The sequence below is a fragment of the Lampetra planeri genome, chromosome 3, assembly GCF_965212315.1.
Source record: "Lampetra planeri chromosome 3, kcLamPlan1.2.h2, whole genome shotgun sequence".
Classification (NCBI taxonomy): Eukaryota; Metazoa; Chordata; class Hyperoartia; order Petromyzontiformes; family Petromyzontidae; genus Lampetra; species Lampetra planeri.
Genome location: NC_136109.1, coordinates 24,818,055 through 24,838,278, shown reverse-complemented (window position 1 = coordinate 24,838,278; position 20,224 = coordinate 24,818,055). Strand labels below are relative to the sequence as shown.

Below are 20,224 nucleotides of genomic sequence, written 5' to 3'. Positions count from 1 at the left end.
TCCCCACCCAGCCCCTCCCTGCACGACGGACGGACACAATAATCCCCTGTGGGCTGGTGTTACCAGGAGGTTCCTACCAGTAAAACCTAGGCAGAATCCTGACTAAAGATGAGCTCCAAAAGGGCAGAACCAATCCAGAGTTTGCTTGATTGAACAAATGCTGCTGGTTAACACAAGTCTGGATGAAGAAAAGGCCGAAAGACTAAAAGACATTTGATCATGCACAGATACTAAATAGGGCCATTTATTTATTTTTCAGAGCATACTGTACTTGCATTGTATCATTTAACATCCTAAGTAACAACGCTTTTATAACTACAGCACGCCAAAGGTGCGAATCATTCAGGAATTTGAATCACTACCAAAAGCAGGGCATAATACCCAAGTAGAGAGGCCCACTAAATATACACATGTAATACATTAATATAATACTTTCAAATAAAACTGGATAATAATCTGTGAACACAATGTACAGTACTCGAATAAATCCATATTTGATGTTTCACAAACAGGAGTGGGACATATTGAGAGTAATACATACAAAATCTGTAAATGACAAGTAAGAAGCACAATTACTCAATCTCTGATTAAAACAAATGAGAGCATCCATTACAGTGATTGTCTAATTTGAAATAAATACTGCATTTATAAATTAGTTGCATAGGGAAATGAATAAATGTTCGGAATTGAGTGACAAAAATAATACATTAACATTCCATAGTTAGCCAGCATTGTAGGAAATGCTGCCAAACAAAGAGTCCATGAGACACCATCAACCCGACGAAAAAAATGTAATAAGACCAATAATGATGGATTGTGAGCACTCTGACTCGGTGAGTCTCATTAAAGAGTCTAACATCAGGGCAAGATGGAGTGAGTGTAAAGCAGGACAGAGGCGACGTATGGGATCAGGGCGCCCTGGCTTCCAGCATAACATGGTTTACCCTGCAATTAACCGGCACCACATTGACTTCGAGCTCTCATCCCAGACACTTCCTCGCTGAAATAACAAGCCCAAAACCGGCTAAACGGGTGAACTGGCTTGTTTGGCGGAAGCCCCACAAAATTGATTGTGAAATAAAAAAAAGTCTACAGAGGATTAAAGCATCATTCAGCTGCCAAGAAATTTGGGGGGGGGGAGTAAACTTGCTGAATTTTTTTTTATCGGGGGGAGCGGAAAGACAGCAGCCAACTGTGCTTAAAGCGTTATGCTCCTGTGAGTCATCCACGGACAGTTGTCTGCAATTACCTCTCAGCGGTTTGGGGATCAAGGTGGTCGGCCGTGCATTCTTACGCACCGCGAGCAAAATTGCCAAAGCCACAAAAAAAGTGTTCAAAAGCTGCTCCTGAGCACCCACTCACTCCAGGCAGCAGGTGCACAATCCTGCTCACGAAGATGAAGATACTAGAACCCCTGCATCAGTCGACCACAATTAAAATACAGTACTTACCATGTGCTAAAACAGGGGTATAGGGCTATCGCATGTTCATATCTTGCACAGATACAAAAAAACGCTTTATGGACCTTGCTTGAGCTCACCATAATCACACCTATTTTTTCTGAAATCTCAAAATATCAGTGTTAAGGAGCGCATCATATTTCGAAGACACTTCTAGCGAGCCAGTGGGTACTTTAAGAAATGAATTATTGCTGTGGCATGAAATAGATATGACATTAATCACAATCTGCATCATTGCACCAGCAGTAAATGAGAAAGCGATCATGGAAATGGCTATCTTTAGGGAGGAAAACAGCCAACGCTCACAACGTTTTAAACATTTTCTATTGGCGCAAGTGAAATTAAATCCAGGTTTATAAAAACAGTATCGGCCATGGTGTAATGAAGACGTACATCAATGCCACATTGTTGCATTCCGTTCTCGCATAAACATCCCATCGGCCCCTCCAGCCAATCCTCAGTAACGCGTCTGTGCCCTCCTGCTTCCTTGGCACAGTCCCCCTGTCACCACTTTTATTCTCGTAGTTTCAGGGGAGGGGCAGTGGTAACAGGGGGTGGGATAGGGGTCCGAGGCGAGCTGCATTGGGGGGTGAACGCAGGCTGGGTGGTGGTGGGGTTATGGGGGTGTGTGGAAGGATAGTTTTGGGGGGGGGGCATTGTGGAAGGGAATGTGGTGGGGGACACCCAGGCCGCCCCGTGGGTCGATACAGTGGGGGAGCGAAGGACAAGCGTGTCGTTGGGGCTGGGGAGCTGTCATCGCCTGGCATGTCGTTACACGCGGCAAGCCCTGCGTCACCCGCCCCGTGTACTCTCGGTTTCATTTAACCGCCGCTTGGCAGCCGCCTCGACAGCCCAACCAAATCCCTGAGTATGCAAGCCCACGAGTGCCATTTCCATTTTTACTTACTCAATAATTTATATTTCAGTTTATAGTATCGGTAATCAATGTGGTAGGAGGCCAAAGTAAAAAACCATGAATTAAAAACTCAACCTGTTTGGGCCCAATTAACCCATCGTGCCGTTGCAGTGTTCCCCACTTCACCCTCATTGTGAAACTAATCAGAGGATGCGGGAAGAGATGCAGAGAGAACGAGCTCAAGACAGACGGGAAGGGAGAGACACACGCACATGGAGGGGGTGGGGAGGCGGGGGAGAGCGATTTACGTATTTGCCAACCGTGGCCACGTGTCAGTCACGCTGGCTCGCAAAACCGTGCGCCTCCCAACCATCTCACACAGCCAAAGGATAAAATTGAAATCACAATAAAGGTCGTACACAGGACAGTAAATAAAAAATATACAGTACTCTGTGTATATGTACACACACAGAGTTATAGAACACATTGTATTCGAACATTAATAATTCACAGACCTTGTCATTCCACTGTAGGATGAAAGCCTCTCCCCAGTCCATGTGGTCATGGCGGTTGTTTGACCATACTGGTCAGTGTGGGTTGGTGAAGAGGTGCGGAATGTAGGGGATAGGGGGCAAGTGGCCCAGGACCAATGCAGATATTAATCGCCACTGGTGTTATCTATGGCTGAGAATCAAACCCAAGTCACTGGGTTGATATCACAGTGCACTAACCATGAAACCGCATTTCCCCTTCATATCCACTGTACACCGTATTGCTTTGTTCCCCAGGTCACCCTTGTAAAATAGACGTATCTCACAACAGGCCCTTGCCTGGTTTAAACACAGCATATAGATGAATATTTTATTATAAAACGTTTTATTTTACCAGGTAAGGCCCACTGAGCTATATAGTTCTTTTTCAGAAGCGACCTGGCCACAAATTATAGATAGCTCAAGAAAGTGGATTATGTGGAATTTATATCAGCAGCCAAATGCTCTTAAAATAATGTATCTAAATGTGGAGGGAAAAACCGGAGGACCTGGAGAAAAATCCGAACCACCACTGGGAGGGAGAACATGCAAACTCCAAATATACCGGCGTTAGTCAGGATCGAACCCACATCCGTCCTGTATAGCAGGCGAGGTACTGATCATCTCGCCACTGTATATGTTTAATTTTACTGGTCTTTATAGGGCTTGGACTCCTTTAATTTACCAAACATACAGTATTTGCCATGTGAGTGGCTAATTAAGCATCGATATATGCTATGTATGATTGTATCATTTGTATGCTGTACGTATTTTTAAGTTAACGCTTACATTAGAGAAGCGGTGGCAAACATTTACAGCATTTGGGCATGAATGTCATGTTGCCGGTTTGACTAGATTAAAAACAATGGAAAGAATTATACATTTCAACTATAGATAATTTTTTTTTGCTATTCTGTGGTTGAGTATATATTAATATAAATATAAAACGTTTAAATGAAAAAGCATTAAAAAAACAACCCTGAAAATATTCTTGGTTCTTTTGGTAAAGTCACATAGATGGGAAATAATAAAATAATAAAAATTACACTTTAAATAATAAAAAAATTATCGCAACGTTTCGGCCACAACGCAAGCAGCCGTCCTCAGGTGAAGAAACAGAGCTGTCGGAAAGACAGCGTCTTAATGAACACTGCTAAGCTTGGCAGCGTATTTTAAGCTTGAAAAGTTATACATCTGTATCGTTTTCCTGCGAGGTATTCTTCCAAATTAGGGCTGAACGATTTGGGGAAAATATCTAATTGCGATTTTTCTGACAGATATTGAGATTTGATTTGTGATTACATTTTTTTAAGTCAAGCTTCAGTTCAATATTCACTGTGTAATGTATTTAAAACATGTGATGGAGCACTACCATATGATACCATCAAAATATGAACTACTCTATTAATTCTAATGCGCGGCTGAGAACTTAAAAGAAATGAATTGCTTCCAACATGTATTTATATAAAAAAAAATGTAATTGAAATAGAACAATCAAACATAGAACAATTGTTAAGTTAAATAAAGTTAGAATAATAAATTATAAATCTATTCCAATAAGTAATAGGACTTTTCAAATCGCAAAAATCACAGCCTTTGCGATTTGCTGATCTCATTGTTTCAAATTGCGATTTCGATTTGAAATAGAATAATCGTTCAGCCCTATTCCAAATGTAGTACATATATGCCAGGCACGTTTAATCTGTTGATATAAATGTGGCTTTTGTATAATTAAGACATTCAATTAAACTACTGCAAATTATGATGAGCATATTACAGCAAAATTGTCGGGGTTTGGGATTTGCATTTTCCTATAAATTATTCATGACTTGCTAGAATAAAATACACATTTCCTTTTATAGCTACACAGTAATGTAAGCGCAGATCTCAGAAGCCGAGTCTCGACAAGAGCTGAGGGGTGATGCAGAGGAAAGCACTGGGGGCATCTCCTCTTGGCTTTTAAAATTAAAATGAGTCGATGTACACTGTGCACTGTAAAAATGGCAAACCTGGCTGCGGCTGCTTCGTTACCCATGACAAACCATCATCACTTTTAAGGGCAGAAGCAAACCCTGCTCTTCTAAGTGTTCCCATCATGCCAGGCCCAGCAAGTTGAAGCATAATTATGATCAGTTTCCGCAAGTTCGAGGTTCAAAACCTTGGACCCATCCATGCTCTGGGCTCAAAATTGCAAGGTCAGAAGTTCAATCGCTGTCAGGTGGTCTCAGGCCATTATGCCTTCAGGGTCGATAAAACGAGAAACATCTGCTAAACCAGCAGCACCATCTGTTGAAACTGAAGTCAACATGTTGAACTTCTTTCGCACCATATGTAGCCAACCGTGCTATAGCACGGTGATTATAGCTCTCAATGTGTTTTTTAAATGTCCTGTGTTTTTCGAAATTATGTCCAACGTCTGGGAGCTTTATCAGAGCGCCTAGTACATGGAGTGAAACGTCAAACATCTTGAACAACACATGGTACAACCAGAAAACACATCAGAGCCATACAAAACAATCACGAAAACCTATGCTGCAAGACAGAAATTCCCGTCATAAGAACATGGATTTTTCACCACTTGTTAAGGACCTCCACTGCCAATGAAACGAAATGTCCCCAAGGCTCATTTGAGTACGCAGACGCTTTGACTTGACTCTCAGATTATTACCCAGCGTCTTCGTACTGTAAATCATTTGTTGCTATAACAACAATGACCAATACAGGATAAATAAAACCATAATGATCAAGCTATGTTATTAAGAAAATTAATCCCAGCTTATTGTTTCAGATGGGCATTACTGAGTGCTGCATCCAAGGCTCCGGGCAGCACTCGATGGGCTAGAGTGGGTGTGGAGGGCCGGAGAGTGGGTTGTTATTCATGTTAATAGGCTAATGATGCTTATGGGCAACAGGTGCAAAACCTAATTGTTTACTTCATGTCGATTATGATTCCACAAGAAAATCCTTGAACTGGGAGGTAGGAGCCCGAAGATGAGAGGATCATTTTTTGTGGCGAGTTATTATGGCTGTACACTCTAGTATAAGAGACACGCCCAATTTGCGCAGTCAATTCTATGACTCCCATAAATGTACAACTATTTTTGTCAATCCACTGGTGAATGCGGGCCCAACCATGCTGAGGTGTCGTTGGGGTTATTAAACCACAATTCACTACGCTGGTCAGTGTGCGCTGCCAAAAAGGCAGCGAACATAGATGTGGTAATACCGTACAGTACAACAAAAACATTTAACTGCATGCTCTCCCACTGCTCATAACAGAGCACCACTGTAGCCTGTAATACCTGATTCATGGATATGATCGCCCATCCATGCACTATACAGAGGTTCACCGTCGATTCCTTTCAAGATCTGATGAGATTGGGTGCATGACAGGTGATTTGGCCATAGGAATTACTCTGGTATCTCCACATATATTTTTGCAGCCTGATGTGTTCTTTTTAACCCTGCAGCATTACCACTCACTAGAGATAATGGAGTTCCACTAGCACAATCAAGAATCCTATCATTTATAAGTTACACATATACATGTAATAAATAATTCATGTTCTTCTGCACAATATAACTGATAATGAATCTCAATAGACTCAACTGATTAAATAAAGGAAATCAATCAATGCATAATTTGTGTCCTAAATTGACGGGTTAGGGCAATGGAGCCGCACTCCTGAGCAGTGCCTCCCACCCCAAATCTGTGGAAATATAAGGAGGTCACTATTAGAGTAAAATTATAATTTCATAGCAATTTGGTCCTCATTTAGTTAGTTATTAACTGTCCATTCTCAATTTTAACAGATAAAATAAAACCTCGGTTGAACACTTAAAAAAATGAAAAGCAACGTTCTAAATGTTTCACACGAAGCAGCAAGATTAAAAAAACCATGGTGCTCTACTTTAACTTAGGGGCCGCCAGAGTAATTTTAGTCACTGCTGGTGAATATTACATTTCATTGTCATAGTGCCCATGCACCACCTATTGGCCACTGCCAGTGTATGCAAGCACATCTGTGTTTTCAACAACGCCCTGTTGATAAGCTGTTAGTTTTAACTCCCACCCACAGTAAATCATCAACCTAAATATGTCCTTCATCAAATTAAGGGTCAGTGCTGTACTGCACCAACACTGCAACCCCATTTTGGGTTGAAAGGTCAAGTTATTAAACTACGAAATTGGCAAAGGCACGGTATTTTCATCAGCGGAGCTGCTGATACGGATATTAAATTCCCTCCCTCCGCAGACTTTAATGGGTAATTCACGAGCAATCTTATCAGCCGCGGGAAAAAAACATAATTATAACTTTAATCAATAACATTAGCCTTGTTGGTTTTAACGTCCTACTGTATAGTGTGCTTTTCTCCAAAGCAAGTGGGTGTGCTCGGGTGTCTGGGGGCATGCTATGCAAACAGCTTCTGCACACATATAGCTAGATATGTGATAACGTGCGCCAATGCAGACGTAAAACGATAAGAGCCGTTACATGACCTGCTACGGTAAACAGACACAAACAGACCTGGCCCAAGAGTTTAGCAGCAGGCAGGTGCAGTGTATTATTGTGGCAAAGTGGTCAACAATTATCTTGTTTGTCTTTTGGACAAACTAACCCAAACGCACGCGATATGTGCCATGAGTCTACACTAATGATATAAATCAACAGGCATCATGACGTGGGTATGACTCTTACACAAGCACACATATGTGACTGATAAAATACCCAGAAGAACATTTCATTTCAATAATTTTATCCGTATGTTTTGAGTTCCTGGAATTTATAAAAGATCAATTTCCTTCTTCACTTTAAACTGTCACGGGGTTAAATGTTTTTTTGTGCCCAATCCCTTATGGCTGTGATATTTACCAATAACTCAAGGGGTATTGTGGGACCATTTATCTGACATTCAGCTCTAAAAACATAAATTAATAACCGTGCCATGTTTTACATGCAGCCAGCGCTGTAAATAATTTGCTCTATTTGTTTATCTAAAGTGATGTCCTTAAATAAAGTTTACATACATATTTTGCTTCTGTAGGTAGATCATGTTTATATATGTAACCGTATAATTTACTGTGGAATATTTATCTGTCGAATTCAGTTTTCATTGTAAAAGGCCCAAAAAACATAACTGTGCTTACCGATTGGATTCCACGTACAAATTTTGGCTGGCAATGTAATGCAAGGGTAACTGGTATGGACAGATAAGCATCATCCTTCATCGATCCAACAAAATACTGACAAGTATGTGCTGGTAACTAGCGGGTCACAGTCCATTGTATTCAATGTACAAACTTCCATACAACTGGCTTTAAATACCATCATTAGAAACATTTGTATGCATAAGGTACTTTGTAATGAAAAAACGGTTAAATATTAAACTGATGGCAGGTTCCAATAGGTTAACTTAAAAAACACACACATTGTCTTGTTAAAACTGACAGACGGTAAAACATGGATGACACAAACCGGCGGTAAGGCACATTTTTAGCTCACCAGGCATCTTACTTTATATAGTAATTCGAAATGCGAGGGGTTTTCTTATTTGGGGGGAGGGGAATGAATGACAAACTGTACGAACAAGAGAATGGCATACAAGAGACCAGGCGAGTTGGGGTGAAGTGAAAAGCCGGAAGAAAGAACGAACACTGCAACGGTGCTCGCTTCGTGAGCGTAACACCGGCGTGCAGAACTCAATTCGCCTCCGCTGCCACCGTGATGCGCGCACACAGATATTCTTTCGCATCAGCATGGCTCGCAGCGCATTTGTATTCAAGCAAAAGGGACACACTAATAGGCGGCCTCTAACAACAATGCAAACAAGGGGCTCAAAACCATCACCTGGGCCGCATGAAACAATTTAAGCCTATGTCAACAGCAATTTGTCATGCTATTTACAGTACCAATATTGACTCGCGGTCCACGGCTGGGCAATGGGCCCAAGTATTCGTTGCTCTGTTTGGTTAACATTACAGACAGCAGCAGAGCAGCCTGTCCAAACAAAGGCTTAGGAGTCAACAAGGCATTGTTACCAGGCTAAACATGTTTGCCTTTGGCCAACTCCCATCTATGTCAACACTCTCAAAACAAATGTGGTTCACCTTTAAAATTTCTTGCCCATAAACTTAAAGTCTAACTCGGCAGTTCGCATTATTTTGCTTAAGGTGTAGATTGCGAAACCGGTTGTTATCAAATCAAACTGCCAACAGTCAGCTCTGACGTAAATTTAGCTTTCTGTATTCTTGTAATGTGTATTTAATTTCTACTTGACTTAACTTAAAGGAAAGCAAATAAAGATTTGTCATTGGTCAAAGATACCTACAAAATACACTGTACGACAAAATGGACTCCTGTGAATTAAGAAATTCCAGATATTAGTTGCCAACATCTTACAAATATGTTTATATAAACATACCTTTATATAAAATAATGGCTAGTTCACCCTACAATGCTGACATGAGAATTTCATCCCCAGCCACACCCCATCAATTTTATAACAAGGCATACGCACATGAGCTTGCTCATTTGGGAATTTCATCCACTGGCAACATTTCACTTTGTCAGTATTTTCATAAAAATGCTGAGAGGGACTAGAATACAGAGCCCAAAATGGATACCGTAATTGTCAGGGCTATACAGCAACTTTGAAGAAAGAAAAACATGCGTGCCTGCACACAAGCCAACCATGATGTCGTAACAATTTAGTAAAGGTTGGGTGAACAGTTAAAGAGTTATTTACAAAGACAGCCTGAGTGTGTACAAGAACACACATTTGAATATGAAAAAGGCCACGGTGGGCAAAAGGGGGTGATTAAAACAAAATACACCAAAATAATTCTAATTACGCTTCAAGTCTGGGTTTTGGTGTTTCGGATACGGGGGGGGAAATAGGACAAGTGGAGATTTTCTTGGCAGGTGGAGAACTAAATTGTTTGGGAAAGCGGATGTGTGTTGGCAAGTGTGGGTGGGTTAGAGACGGAGTGTGGCGATGTCCCTCCAGAGCAGTGACCGGTTGGGATAAATTAAAACGCCATCTAATAATCTGTTTCGCTCCACCATCAATTGCAAAAATCAGGATGGGCACATACATGACAATATGCATATTTTATTGACTGATATTTGATTATGTATCTACTTGCATTTTTGTTATTGCATGTAATCCTTGTGTTAATTAAGCAGTTTTTGTTTCGCCTATAACTGGGTATTCCTTGCAAAAAACACAAGAAATCTAATTTGTCGTGAGTGTATCAATTACTTTTATTTGAAATAGTTAATAAAAATTAAATAATGCAGGTTTGAAATGGGGTCCACTCAGATTTGATTCATGCAGCTGCCAGGTAATACCGCAGGAAATCACTAAAGTTTAAATTCTGGCTGTTAAGCGAGTTTTAAACACCCATTGGCATTTACAAGAGCCAGCCTTTGCCACCCAAGTCTTATTATTAAAATAAGCTCATATAAAGCTCGAATGAGAAAAAGACCACTTAATTTCATCAGAATTGTTTTACTAGTTTAATGGAAATGAATGTATCTATTAATATTACCCGATGTTCTTATACGTATTTGACTCCCCTCTTCTTTCGATTTCCTTCTCATTCCTCTGGCAATATTGCATTTTTAGGATGAATATTGAAAGTGCAAAACCGAAATCATAAAACCTAATACAAGTCAATCCCTCTACCTGCCCAAGCAAACCCAGAAAAGTGGAATGAGAGGCTGGAAACAGAAGAGCAAACTGGAAATGCAACTCACCATCTTAAGCTGCATCTCAGCTTGCTGCATGGCATCTTTCACCCCGGTGTCTTCTCCCGTGCCGCCGTCTGGCTCCACGGCACTGCTGCTCCCCAGAAAGATGCTCAGCTCGGTGCTGTAATGCAGGACGCCCGTGTTGAGCGCAGCAAAGTGATGCCCCATGCATCGCAGACATGCGGCACGCACCACAGTCTGGAGGGATTGAATAATCATCATCGTCAAACATCATCATCATAATCTGTATGAAAAAAACTAATCAAAGTCAATTGATACAAACATCTATTTTGCAAGGGAGTCCGAGGTGCAAGAGAGATATTTTCTGCAACTCGTTTAAGGGCTGTAAACTACTTTACCATCATAATAATCAACAATCACAATTAACATTTCCAGTATCAGCTACCGTTATAGGCAGTATCACTTATATAGAGATGATGTCAATGATGGTCGTGAAACATTTCCATCTTGTGGTTATGCACATCCAATGCAACAGTTTAAATATTTTCAAAATTTGTTGAACCCAATGGGATGTGTATGTCTTCAGTGAAAGGTTTAAGATAATTAACGTTTGAAATATAACTATTTTCTTTCATGAAATGCAATAATGACAAAATAGATCATTTTTATATTTGAAATAACCTTTTTGTATATATTTTGGACCCCCGTGTTAGAACGATTTAGATTTACATAGCGTCTAAATACAATTATGTCTGAAGATGTTGGACATAAGAGACTTACAGCTACAACTCCAACAATCATAAATAAAAGTTCCTCAGGACCAGTCGATGTCTGTCATTTTTGACAAAGTGAATTAATGTTCAAAAGTTCCCATGAAAATGTTTCTGCAGCCAATAGGCCAGTTCAAAAAATAAATGCAATAAATATAAGCCTTCATGCCTGTCCAACTTTTTATCTCCTACTGCCTTCAGCTTGTAGCCCTGGACAAGCCAAAATGTATTTGTTGAGCTGTGCAGCAAAAAAAAATCGCACTCAAATTACGATTTGCTAAAGAAAAATATTTATACAAGGCTTTTTGCAATGCTTGAAAAAGACCTAATAAAATTCATACAAGATAGGTGTTGATAGAATTAACTTTTAGAATCATATGAAACAAAGTTATACTCAGCCTGCCAGAAGAGGAAACAAAACAAGGATGTTTTTTCTACATAAAGCACTCCTTTACATGGCCCATTGCTGCAAGCGCCTCGTGGGCTGATGAGCAAGGGTAGCACATAAATAAAACATCTCGCCTCAACTCGTGTCAATCGGCTGTGTCTATTGGATTACACACCCACAAAAATACGTATACAAAATATATATTGAAGAGCACTTAGGAGCAGATGATCATTAGCCCTCCTTCCCCTGTACCTCTGTGTGTCTTCCAAATACGCAACCACCTAGATATCTAGCCCCTCTTTGTTAACATTCTCGTGATGCATTGGGTTTACGACAGCTTTAGCTGGCAACGGAACACCAACCCCGTTCACACCATGCAAAACATTTTTTTTCTCAAGTCTGAGAGCGTGAAACATGCAGAATGGACAGAGGCAAGCAGAGTGCCCTGGCCCATGCAATGGCAATGGGTCGCGTTCCCTGGCTAAACGCTGCTGTAAATTTCACAGGAATGACAATGCTCTCCATTGTCTCTGTCCTGCAGGAGGCATTTTAATTTTCTGGCAACCCAATAGGAATAACCATAAAAAATTGGAAACCGTAGGTGCTTACAAGGAGCCTAAACATTTATGAAAACATGTCCTAAAAATGGGACGCGTTTTTTTTTCAAGTGTCGTCTGTCTACCATATGCACCAGCGCAATCCATTATGCAATGTGTAGCGTCAGAGTTACAGTTATGGGTCAGAATCTCAGAAAGGTTACGAATGAGAGTGGGCCATTCGGTCCATCGAGTTCGTTGGGGCAGGAAACCACAGACAAACGGGATGGCAGTCAGACACCAGTGCCAACGATTGCCGAAGTTCTGTCGTCTGCCAGTAGGGGGGGAAAGACTTGCTATGGTATAATCCCAATTGAGAAATTTGCAGGGATCTTTAACGTCCACTGTTAAAACAGACAGCGCATATTTTTTTACGGTTAACACACCCGCAGTATGAATCAGGGCAGCTGTTAGATTCAAACCATGAAACTCTACAACAAGCGGGGAATGCGCTCCCGCTAGGTCATGTTTTTTTAAGTGGTTAAAGATCACCTGAACATCACCTGTCTTCAAATCTTCACGCCACTGCTGTTACATAACACTGCTCTCATATTCAATTTGTTACATTTACTTTCGCAAAGACTACTACCTTCCTCTCAACCTTCCATCAAGTTTAGCACTAACGGAAGTCTTTACTTCAACTCTACTGCTTTCAATGCCTCAATGAACATTTATGTTCGCCTAGATACCTCGTATATTTAACTACCGTGTTTGCTTCCATAAATATGTGATAGTCTTTCGTTCTTTTCGCTGCACTCATTATAAAGACAGACAATTCTTTGGACTTTGAAGCTCTAAACACAATAGTGCACTGCATCTTCCCACGGTTGACACTTTGAGACCAGTGCAACACCTGTTTGCCATTTGTTAATGCAGTCCATTTGATGTTGCACGTCGATAATGCCGCACGCGGTTACTCGTTGTTGCTTTATATAACCAATCCCAAACGAAGCGTGTTGGACGACACTAAAAAACACTTAATCAAAAACGAGGTCACGGGGACATGCACAGAATGCAGGAGACTCCACTCAAGTGTCTGGCTTTAACGCACCCACTGGCCCTGGACAAAGCACCTGCCACGCGGACCACACTGTCAGTTGAGCCAGTGATGATGGCAGGAAATTCACGTGATACGCACAGCAACCTACATGCGTCACAACCTCCGCACGGCGAAAATGTCACTATCCGGTCCAGGTTTTGTGATGCGTCCCCAGCCATACAGAACCAAGAGCATCCTTCTAAAGGAAAATACTCCTGTTCCATTCCCACTCATCCACAACCCTGCCTTAATACTAGAGGTCCCTGACGGTTGGTGACAAGTGGGCCTGAATGTCAGCCAAAAGGGCCCCCACACTCTCTGGTTACAAGTCGCCCCGACGTAACTGCTGACGTGAATGGAGACACTTTCTCAGGTCGTGGCAGCGTGTTGTAACTCATCTCCAGTTATTTGTGCTGCTCTAAATTTCACACCATTGCCCAGACCAGCCTGATTCCCCCGTGTGCTTTTTAGCACCAGATGCATTCCACTCTCGATGATTTATAGGGCAGCCCTTTAGGGTAAACAATGCCATAAAGAGTCTTTTTACCCTGCAAGACATGGTGTAATTATAGCCAAAGCATTGAAGGTGTCATTTGGCAATCTGGTGCATATTCAGCAAAATCTGCCGAGAGAGCATGAGGTAAACGTTAAAGAAAGAATTAAAAGGGTTGTGCAGCAATTGACATTTACAGGAACTTGTATGCATTAGTAGACTGGTGTTTAATGGTCACAATCTCAAAGTATCAGTAAAATAACATATTTGCATCATAATATATAGACATCTTAATACCAACATTACTCTGTTCAAGTATTATATGTGTTAGTGATGACGAACCATTTTGGATGGTGAAATTATTATTTAAAATTTTTAAACATTAAATTCGATCAGAAAACCAACCAGGCCTGGTGCTACTTAATCAAATTTGAATAGGAATGAGCCATTATTAGATCATCGTGAACCCCAAGCATACCAAGACGATTCTTGCCCATGATTGTCATGCCAGAGAAACCTATTTCCTGATCATGAGGTCAAATAGCAAGGATGCAATTCTGAAAGCTTCGAATAGAGGTCACTCCTACATTCTTTGACCCTACAATGGGAGATATTTTAGACTATGAGAGGTGCAACAGTATGGGTTCATCAATTAATAATTTTCAAAGCTCACAAAACAGGCGTTGAATAGTACACAAAAAAAATCAATGTTCTTTAAATGGGTATATTATATGTAATGGATGAATGTGACCCCTGCAGCCACTAGTGGCCACTAAATTCAAAACATTGCTTTAGAACTTTTTTATTTCATCATTATCCCAAATGGTAACAATCTATCAAAGCCTCGGGAAAGTGAATCATTATACTTCTAAGTAAAGCAGTCATAATTATTCAAACTACATTTTCAGAAGAGCTTTCCACTAATATCTAAGAAGCATATCTTTAGGTAAGCAGGCGCCTAAATATAAATTACTAAACTATTGGCATATAGCATTTTGTTATATGGTTTAGGCGTGTGCTACTCATTGCGCAAATGCCATACAGGTGTCATGTATCACCACATTCAGTTAATTTTGTGTTTCATCAATCATCGCGTCACCACAGGTGGTAACGTGGGGTACGATTAAGATTTTGACTTAAAACTTTCGTGACTGCAGGAATTCATATTCTTGGTTCTTTCGGTAAAGTCACGCAGATAAAAAAAAATTATACAAATAAAAGCAAAAAACCACGACGTATCGTGACTTTACCGAAAGAACCAAGAATATGATTGCTAAGCTTGAGACTTTACAGAGATTAATTTTAACAGTTGCAGCATTTGCAAAGATGGGTTTTGACAGTATTTTGATTTAATAATCATAATTATATTTATATAGCGACTTTCATACAGGATCTCGAAGCGCTCTACAAGACAACAGCAGCCAACACGAAGCAAAAAAACTACTTGTGAAAACAATAAACGAATGCTAAATTACATTTACTGAATTAACTAAAAGTTAACTAAAAGAATAAACATAAGTGGATAAATACGTTTTGAGACGTGTGTAAAAATGTCAGAGATCCTGAGATCTCATGGGAGAGCAGCCCAGAGACTGTGGGCTCCACAGCAACATCTCGGTTGCCCATTGACTAAAGCCCTTATTAGTAATCTTTTTTAAACAACCTTGAATTTTAGTGGTAATATAAAAGCAATCAATGATGCATAATGTTCTGGGTGTAGTATAGCTGACTCATGATGCAATGTACTAACATTTAATATTTAACAACACTGTAATCACGTAAACAAATAGATTTTTTACATATTAAACAATGTTTTCATCACTTGATTACTGCCACGGTTTTTTTATGAATTAGTTTACTCTCATTTTATTCATCAACTCATCTCTGAATGCAACCATCGGGCAACAATTGATATTTTAATTATTACGAAAGCAAGAAAGAACTGTGGCACTATAGCTCGTCAAAAATTACTGCCACTTCAAAGATTTTTAATTTCTTCACAGCTCACCGGTTAAACCTGGCATTGTATTGAAAAGCCAGAATTTTCCAAATGAATGCAGCACAATTAACGGCCAAACGGCATGGATGAGAAAAACATCTGCCGTCATTATGCACTACTGTTTGTTAAGCCAGCTTAGCAAAAACACACCCCCCCACCCACAGCACTACCTCCTACTCATTAGTGACGACACAATGGTCTCCCACCAGGCACTGCTGGCGACACGTCAAAGAGAGTGTGAATCGAGATGCATGCAGGGGGGTCCAACACATCACCCTCACTGCACCGCTCGCTTGAGCGTGTCTGGTGGGGGCCCCATGGCACACGAGTCAGGGAAACGGGGACCTCTGAGTCGCACATGAAGTGGCCCCCAGGGGAGCTGGCTGGGCCCAGCCAGTGCCCGTTGCCAGGCAAAGGAGCGGATGCAAAGCCGCCCCCCGGTTTGGAACCCCCGTCGTGGAGGCCAGGGATAGCACTGAGCAGAGTTAGCAGCTCAACGGGTCACGCGTTGTTGCGGGGCTACCTTTGTACAGTATTGTCTCCATTGTGTCTTGCATGGAAGCGTAAATTCACGACAAACAAATCAACAAATAGCTCTTCTATCGAATATACTTACATAAACGAACTGTGTGTGTGAAATATGGTTACTTCAGGCTGACTAAATTAATTTGAAGCTTTTCTAAAGAGGAAAAGACAATGAAGCTTACAAGTGTGCCATCATGGCACGCTACTTATGTCATTGTGATGTCACTGACATATGCTTTCATGTCAATGCAGTGAATACACTACTGTGCCGTAACCGAGCACCTAAATCAGTTGAACGTCTTTTCTCATTATTAAGCTGTCTTCAAACAGCTTGAGACACACAGCCTAGTTCCGTACCAAGAAGATGAGCATTGTTTGTCTTTTTGGGTTACATCCGTCTTAAAGAAACGAATGAGCATCCGCATTGGTAATGATGTGCATTGAGATTTGCTTTATAATGAAATATATTTTCTTAATAATCCGAATCTGTTAATGATGAAAATTGTAATCTCAAGCACACCGAAATCATGTTTATGCGAAACGAATGACGCTGTATTGATCACTAAGTGTGTATGTATGTTGAACTTATTTTGCACCGTATGTAGCCAACCGTGCTAATTAGGTGTGGGGGAAGGACAACAAACAAAACACTTCTATCTACATTTAAAAGTGCATCGCTCCAGTGGCTTCCTAGATATCAAAAGGAAGAGCGTTCCAGACGGCCGTAGAAGTGCATATAAAAGCATGCGATGCAGTGACCGTCTTCGTTCGATGGCTAGCCAAATGCTGCTGCGAGGATGACCAGAGTTTGCGTGATGGTTTATGCTCTTGACAAGAACAGCAAAGTATTGTGGTTAATTTGTGGCAAGCACTTTGTGTGGAATGAGCGCAACCTTATACGCAATGTATTCTTTCAACAACCTGAAGCCAAAGCAGCTTAGAAGCCAACGACTAAGGTGCACGCACTTTGCATTATTTCTGATTTGAGCATCCACGCACTGCCATGCTTCCGTTGTAATAGTCAGCAGCACTAACGCTTTCAAATAAACAAGGATGCACGTGAACTGCATGTAATTAAATTAGTGAAATAAAAACCTGCACAGGCAGGGCATGTGACCTTTCTTCCAAAATAACAGTCCCATTAGCAGCTGAGCACCAATACTATCTGGAAATCTGAGAACAACATGTACAACAGATTTTGGGGCACATAGGAGAAGGAAGATTAGGTTTCTTCATTTTATAAAGTTAAATACCAGTGCGTTAAATTTCAAACTAACATGACACTGTGATGCTGTACATAATGCAAGGTCATTCTTTTTTAGTTTTTCAGGCATTTTATGTGAAAATTGTAAATAACACTATATTATTTGTTTTGCTAAAAAGATATATATATGAAAAAACTGACTACGAAACTAAGTGATACAATTTTACTTAATCTGAATAGTAGTCTTTACATGTGAAAAATAATAAATTCACAGCCGTTTGTCAATCCACTGCTGGATGAAGGCTTCCCCATGTAATATTGGTAGTTGGGGCTGTTTGACAATACTTCACGACACATATCGGGGGAGAAAATATTACATCGATCATAAACTTGGAAACAACGATTAAAACGTTACAAAAAAAACTAAATACAAGTCTATGCTTAGACTTACTCAGTTCTACAAAAAAAGTGCACAGATTGAAGAGCAAACAAGAACCTGGGAATTCACACCTACTCTCACAAACGGACTTGGGTAGAATATTTACCAGAAGCAATGATAATCTCAAAACAAAAGTGTTGAGATAGCATTTGAGAGGGGGAACAAATCAAAAAGGAATCGCGAATGGGGAGACTGAACCATACAATCGGAGCAAATGTCAAAGTAAAATGAACTGCTGCTACACAAATCACTCACGTTGTCATCTACATGGAAAGGCTTTTATATAGCTGTGGATTCACAACAACTAATGTTTGTATCTATATTGAACTTCTTTCGCACTGTATGTAGTGAACCATGCTAATCGGAGGTGGGGGAAGGACAATCAACTAAACACAAAAGCAGTACAAAGAAATAGAGCTGTCAATCTATATTTAAAAGTGCATAGATCCAGTGGCTTCCTAATATCTGAAGAGCATTCCAGATGATCGCAGAAGCGCATCCGAAAGCGTGCACGATGCAGTGACCGTCTTTGTTCGATGGTTAGAAAAAAGCTGCTGCTGTGAAGATGATAGTCACACTGCTGGAAGGGCGAAATAAGCCAAAATGGCACACCGTGGGCTACAAATGGAGGGCTGACGAAATGTTTCAGCTATTGTAAAAGCGCAGGGGGGGCAAGCTCTGCGCATCCCTTTGGGGACCCAGGGCAAGGGACTTCAACTGCAGGGGTCATCGCAGGGGTTTGAGAACTGGGCGATGTGGAGTGGCGCACCACCCACCTGCCTCGGCCATTCAGCAGACGTGGAGAGCAGGGAAACTAAATGTTCCTTTTCATGTGTAATTAAAGCACCGTACAGAATTTAGAAATGTTGGATACTACACATCTGAGTGAGTAATCTAGCAATCACATATGATATATGTACGTAAGACAAAAACACCATTTACTTAAAACGGTCAATATAAAATTGGCATGTTATGAGACAGATTAAATACTATAAACACATACACTCCATTTTAAATACTATATGCAATCGAAAAAAAGTTAATCCAATAAGTATAGCATTAAACCTTTGTGGCTTTACTTTGTCGGCAGCCCCAATAAGCATCAAGGTGATACCATTAATCTCACATGCTACTAAGCCTTGAAACAAGTCATTTTAGCCATCTAACCACAAGATATAAACTAGCTTCAGTGAGGGATTAATGATCATACTGCAGAGCAACAAGTGACTAAGCTTTGATGTTTTAATTCAGAAAAAAATGTATATGAAAAAACAACCCCAGTTTAACATTTCCCATAAATTTCTCCAATTTAAATTTTTCACAAAAGCAGGTTGGAGTTCTTTTAGACAACAGAACTTGATAGTGAAAATCAACGTACCAATGTCCCTAAAGTGGAAAGTTTCCAATCAGTGCCCATTACCTGCTATAATATTTGGATCATAAACGTGCACATTGACAAATAACATGGATCAAATGCTGAAAAGTGCACAAAGCATGAAAAATTGTGGAGTCCAACAAATCACCCTGGTAGCACCACTCGCTTGAGCGTGCCAGAGGGTGGGGGCCCACGGCACACGAATCAGGGAAACCAGGACCTCTGAATCGCACATGAAGACATGTTGACTTTTAAGAGAAGCAAGTCAGCTTGAGCCAGACACATTGGGAGAACACAAGGTTCCCCTGATTAGCATGGTTGGCTACGTACGGTGCGAAAGAAGTTCAACGTATGTACAAGGTTGGCCGATGGTCGAGCCTGACGACCTAGGCAACCCAATTTGGGAACAAGCCCAAGAGAATGACCACTGCAGAGATGGAACGACAAGATCCATGAGCCACATTAACTGTTGCATCATGGGACTGAGGGATGGTGACATCTTGGGGATGCCTTCATCCAGCAGCGGCTATGCTCTTGCTGCTGTAGGGAATGATGAACACATTCCTGCGGAGGGAGCTGGTAGGAACGTTGGGTTGCTCGGTCAATGGCCAGGGTCAACGGTGGCGTGGTGTATTCCGCAAATATGACCGACTGAGGGCGGGCATAAGCCGGCGTGAGTAGGTTAAACGTTGAGTTTTATAAGGGCACCACGGGGTCACCAGCCCCTCTCCACCCAGCCCCACCCCTCCCACCCCCCACCCAGCCCTACCCTCCCCACCCAGCCCTACCCTCCCCACCTTCCCCACCCAGCCCCTCCCCACCCTTCCCTCCCCAC

General features: G+C 41.1%; 1 protein-coding gene across 3 annotated transcripts in view; it reads right to left on the bottom strand.

Moving 5' to 3' along the window:
- The window catches only part of LOC144742259 (nonsense-mediated mRNA decay factor SMG5-like), a 74,160-nt gene that overhangs the window by 31,957 nt on the left and 21,979 nt on the right, over positions 1-20,224 (bottom strand). For all 3 annotated transcript variants that reach the window (XM_078624733.1, XM_078624747.1, XM_078624740.1), the window contains one exon: positions 10,607-10,798. In XM_078624733.1, coding sequence (XP_078480859.1) covers positions 10,607-10,798 — 192 coding nt within the window. The remainder of the gene's footprint in view (positions 1-10,606; positions 10,799-20,224) is intronic.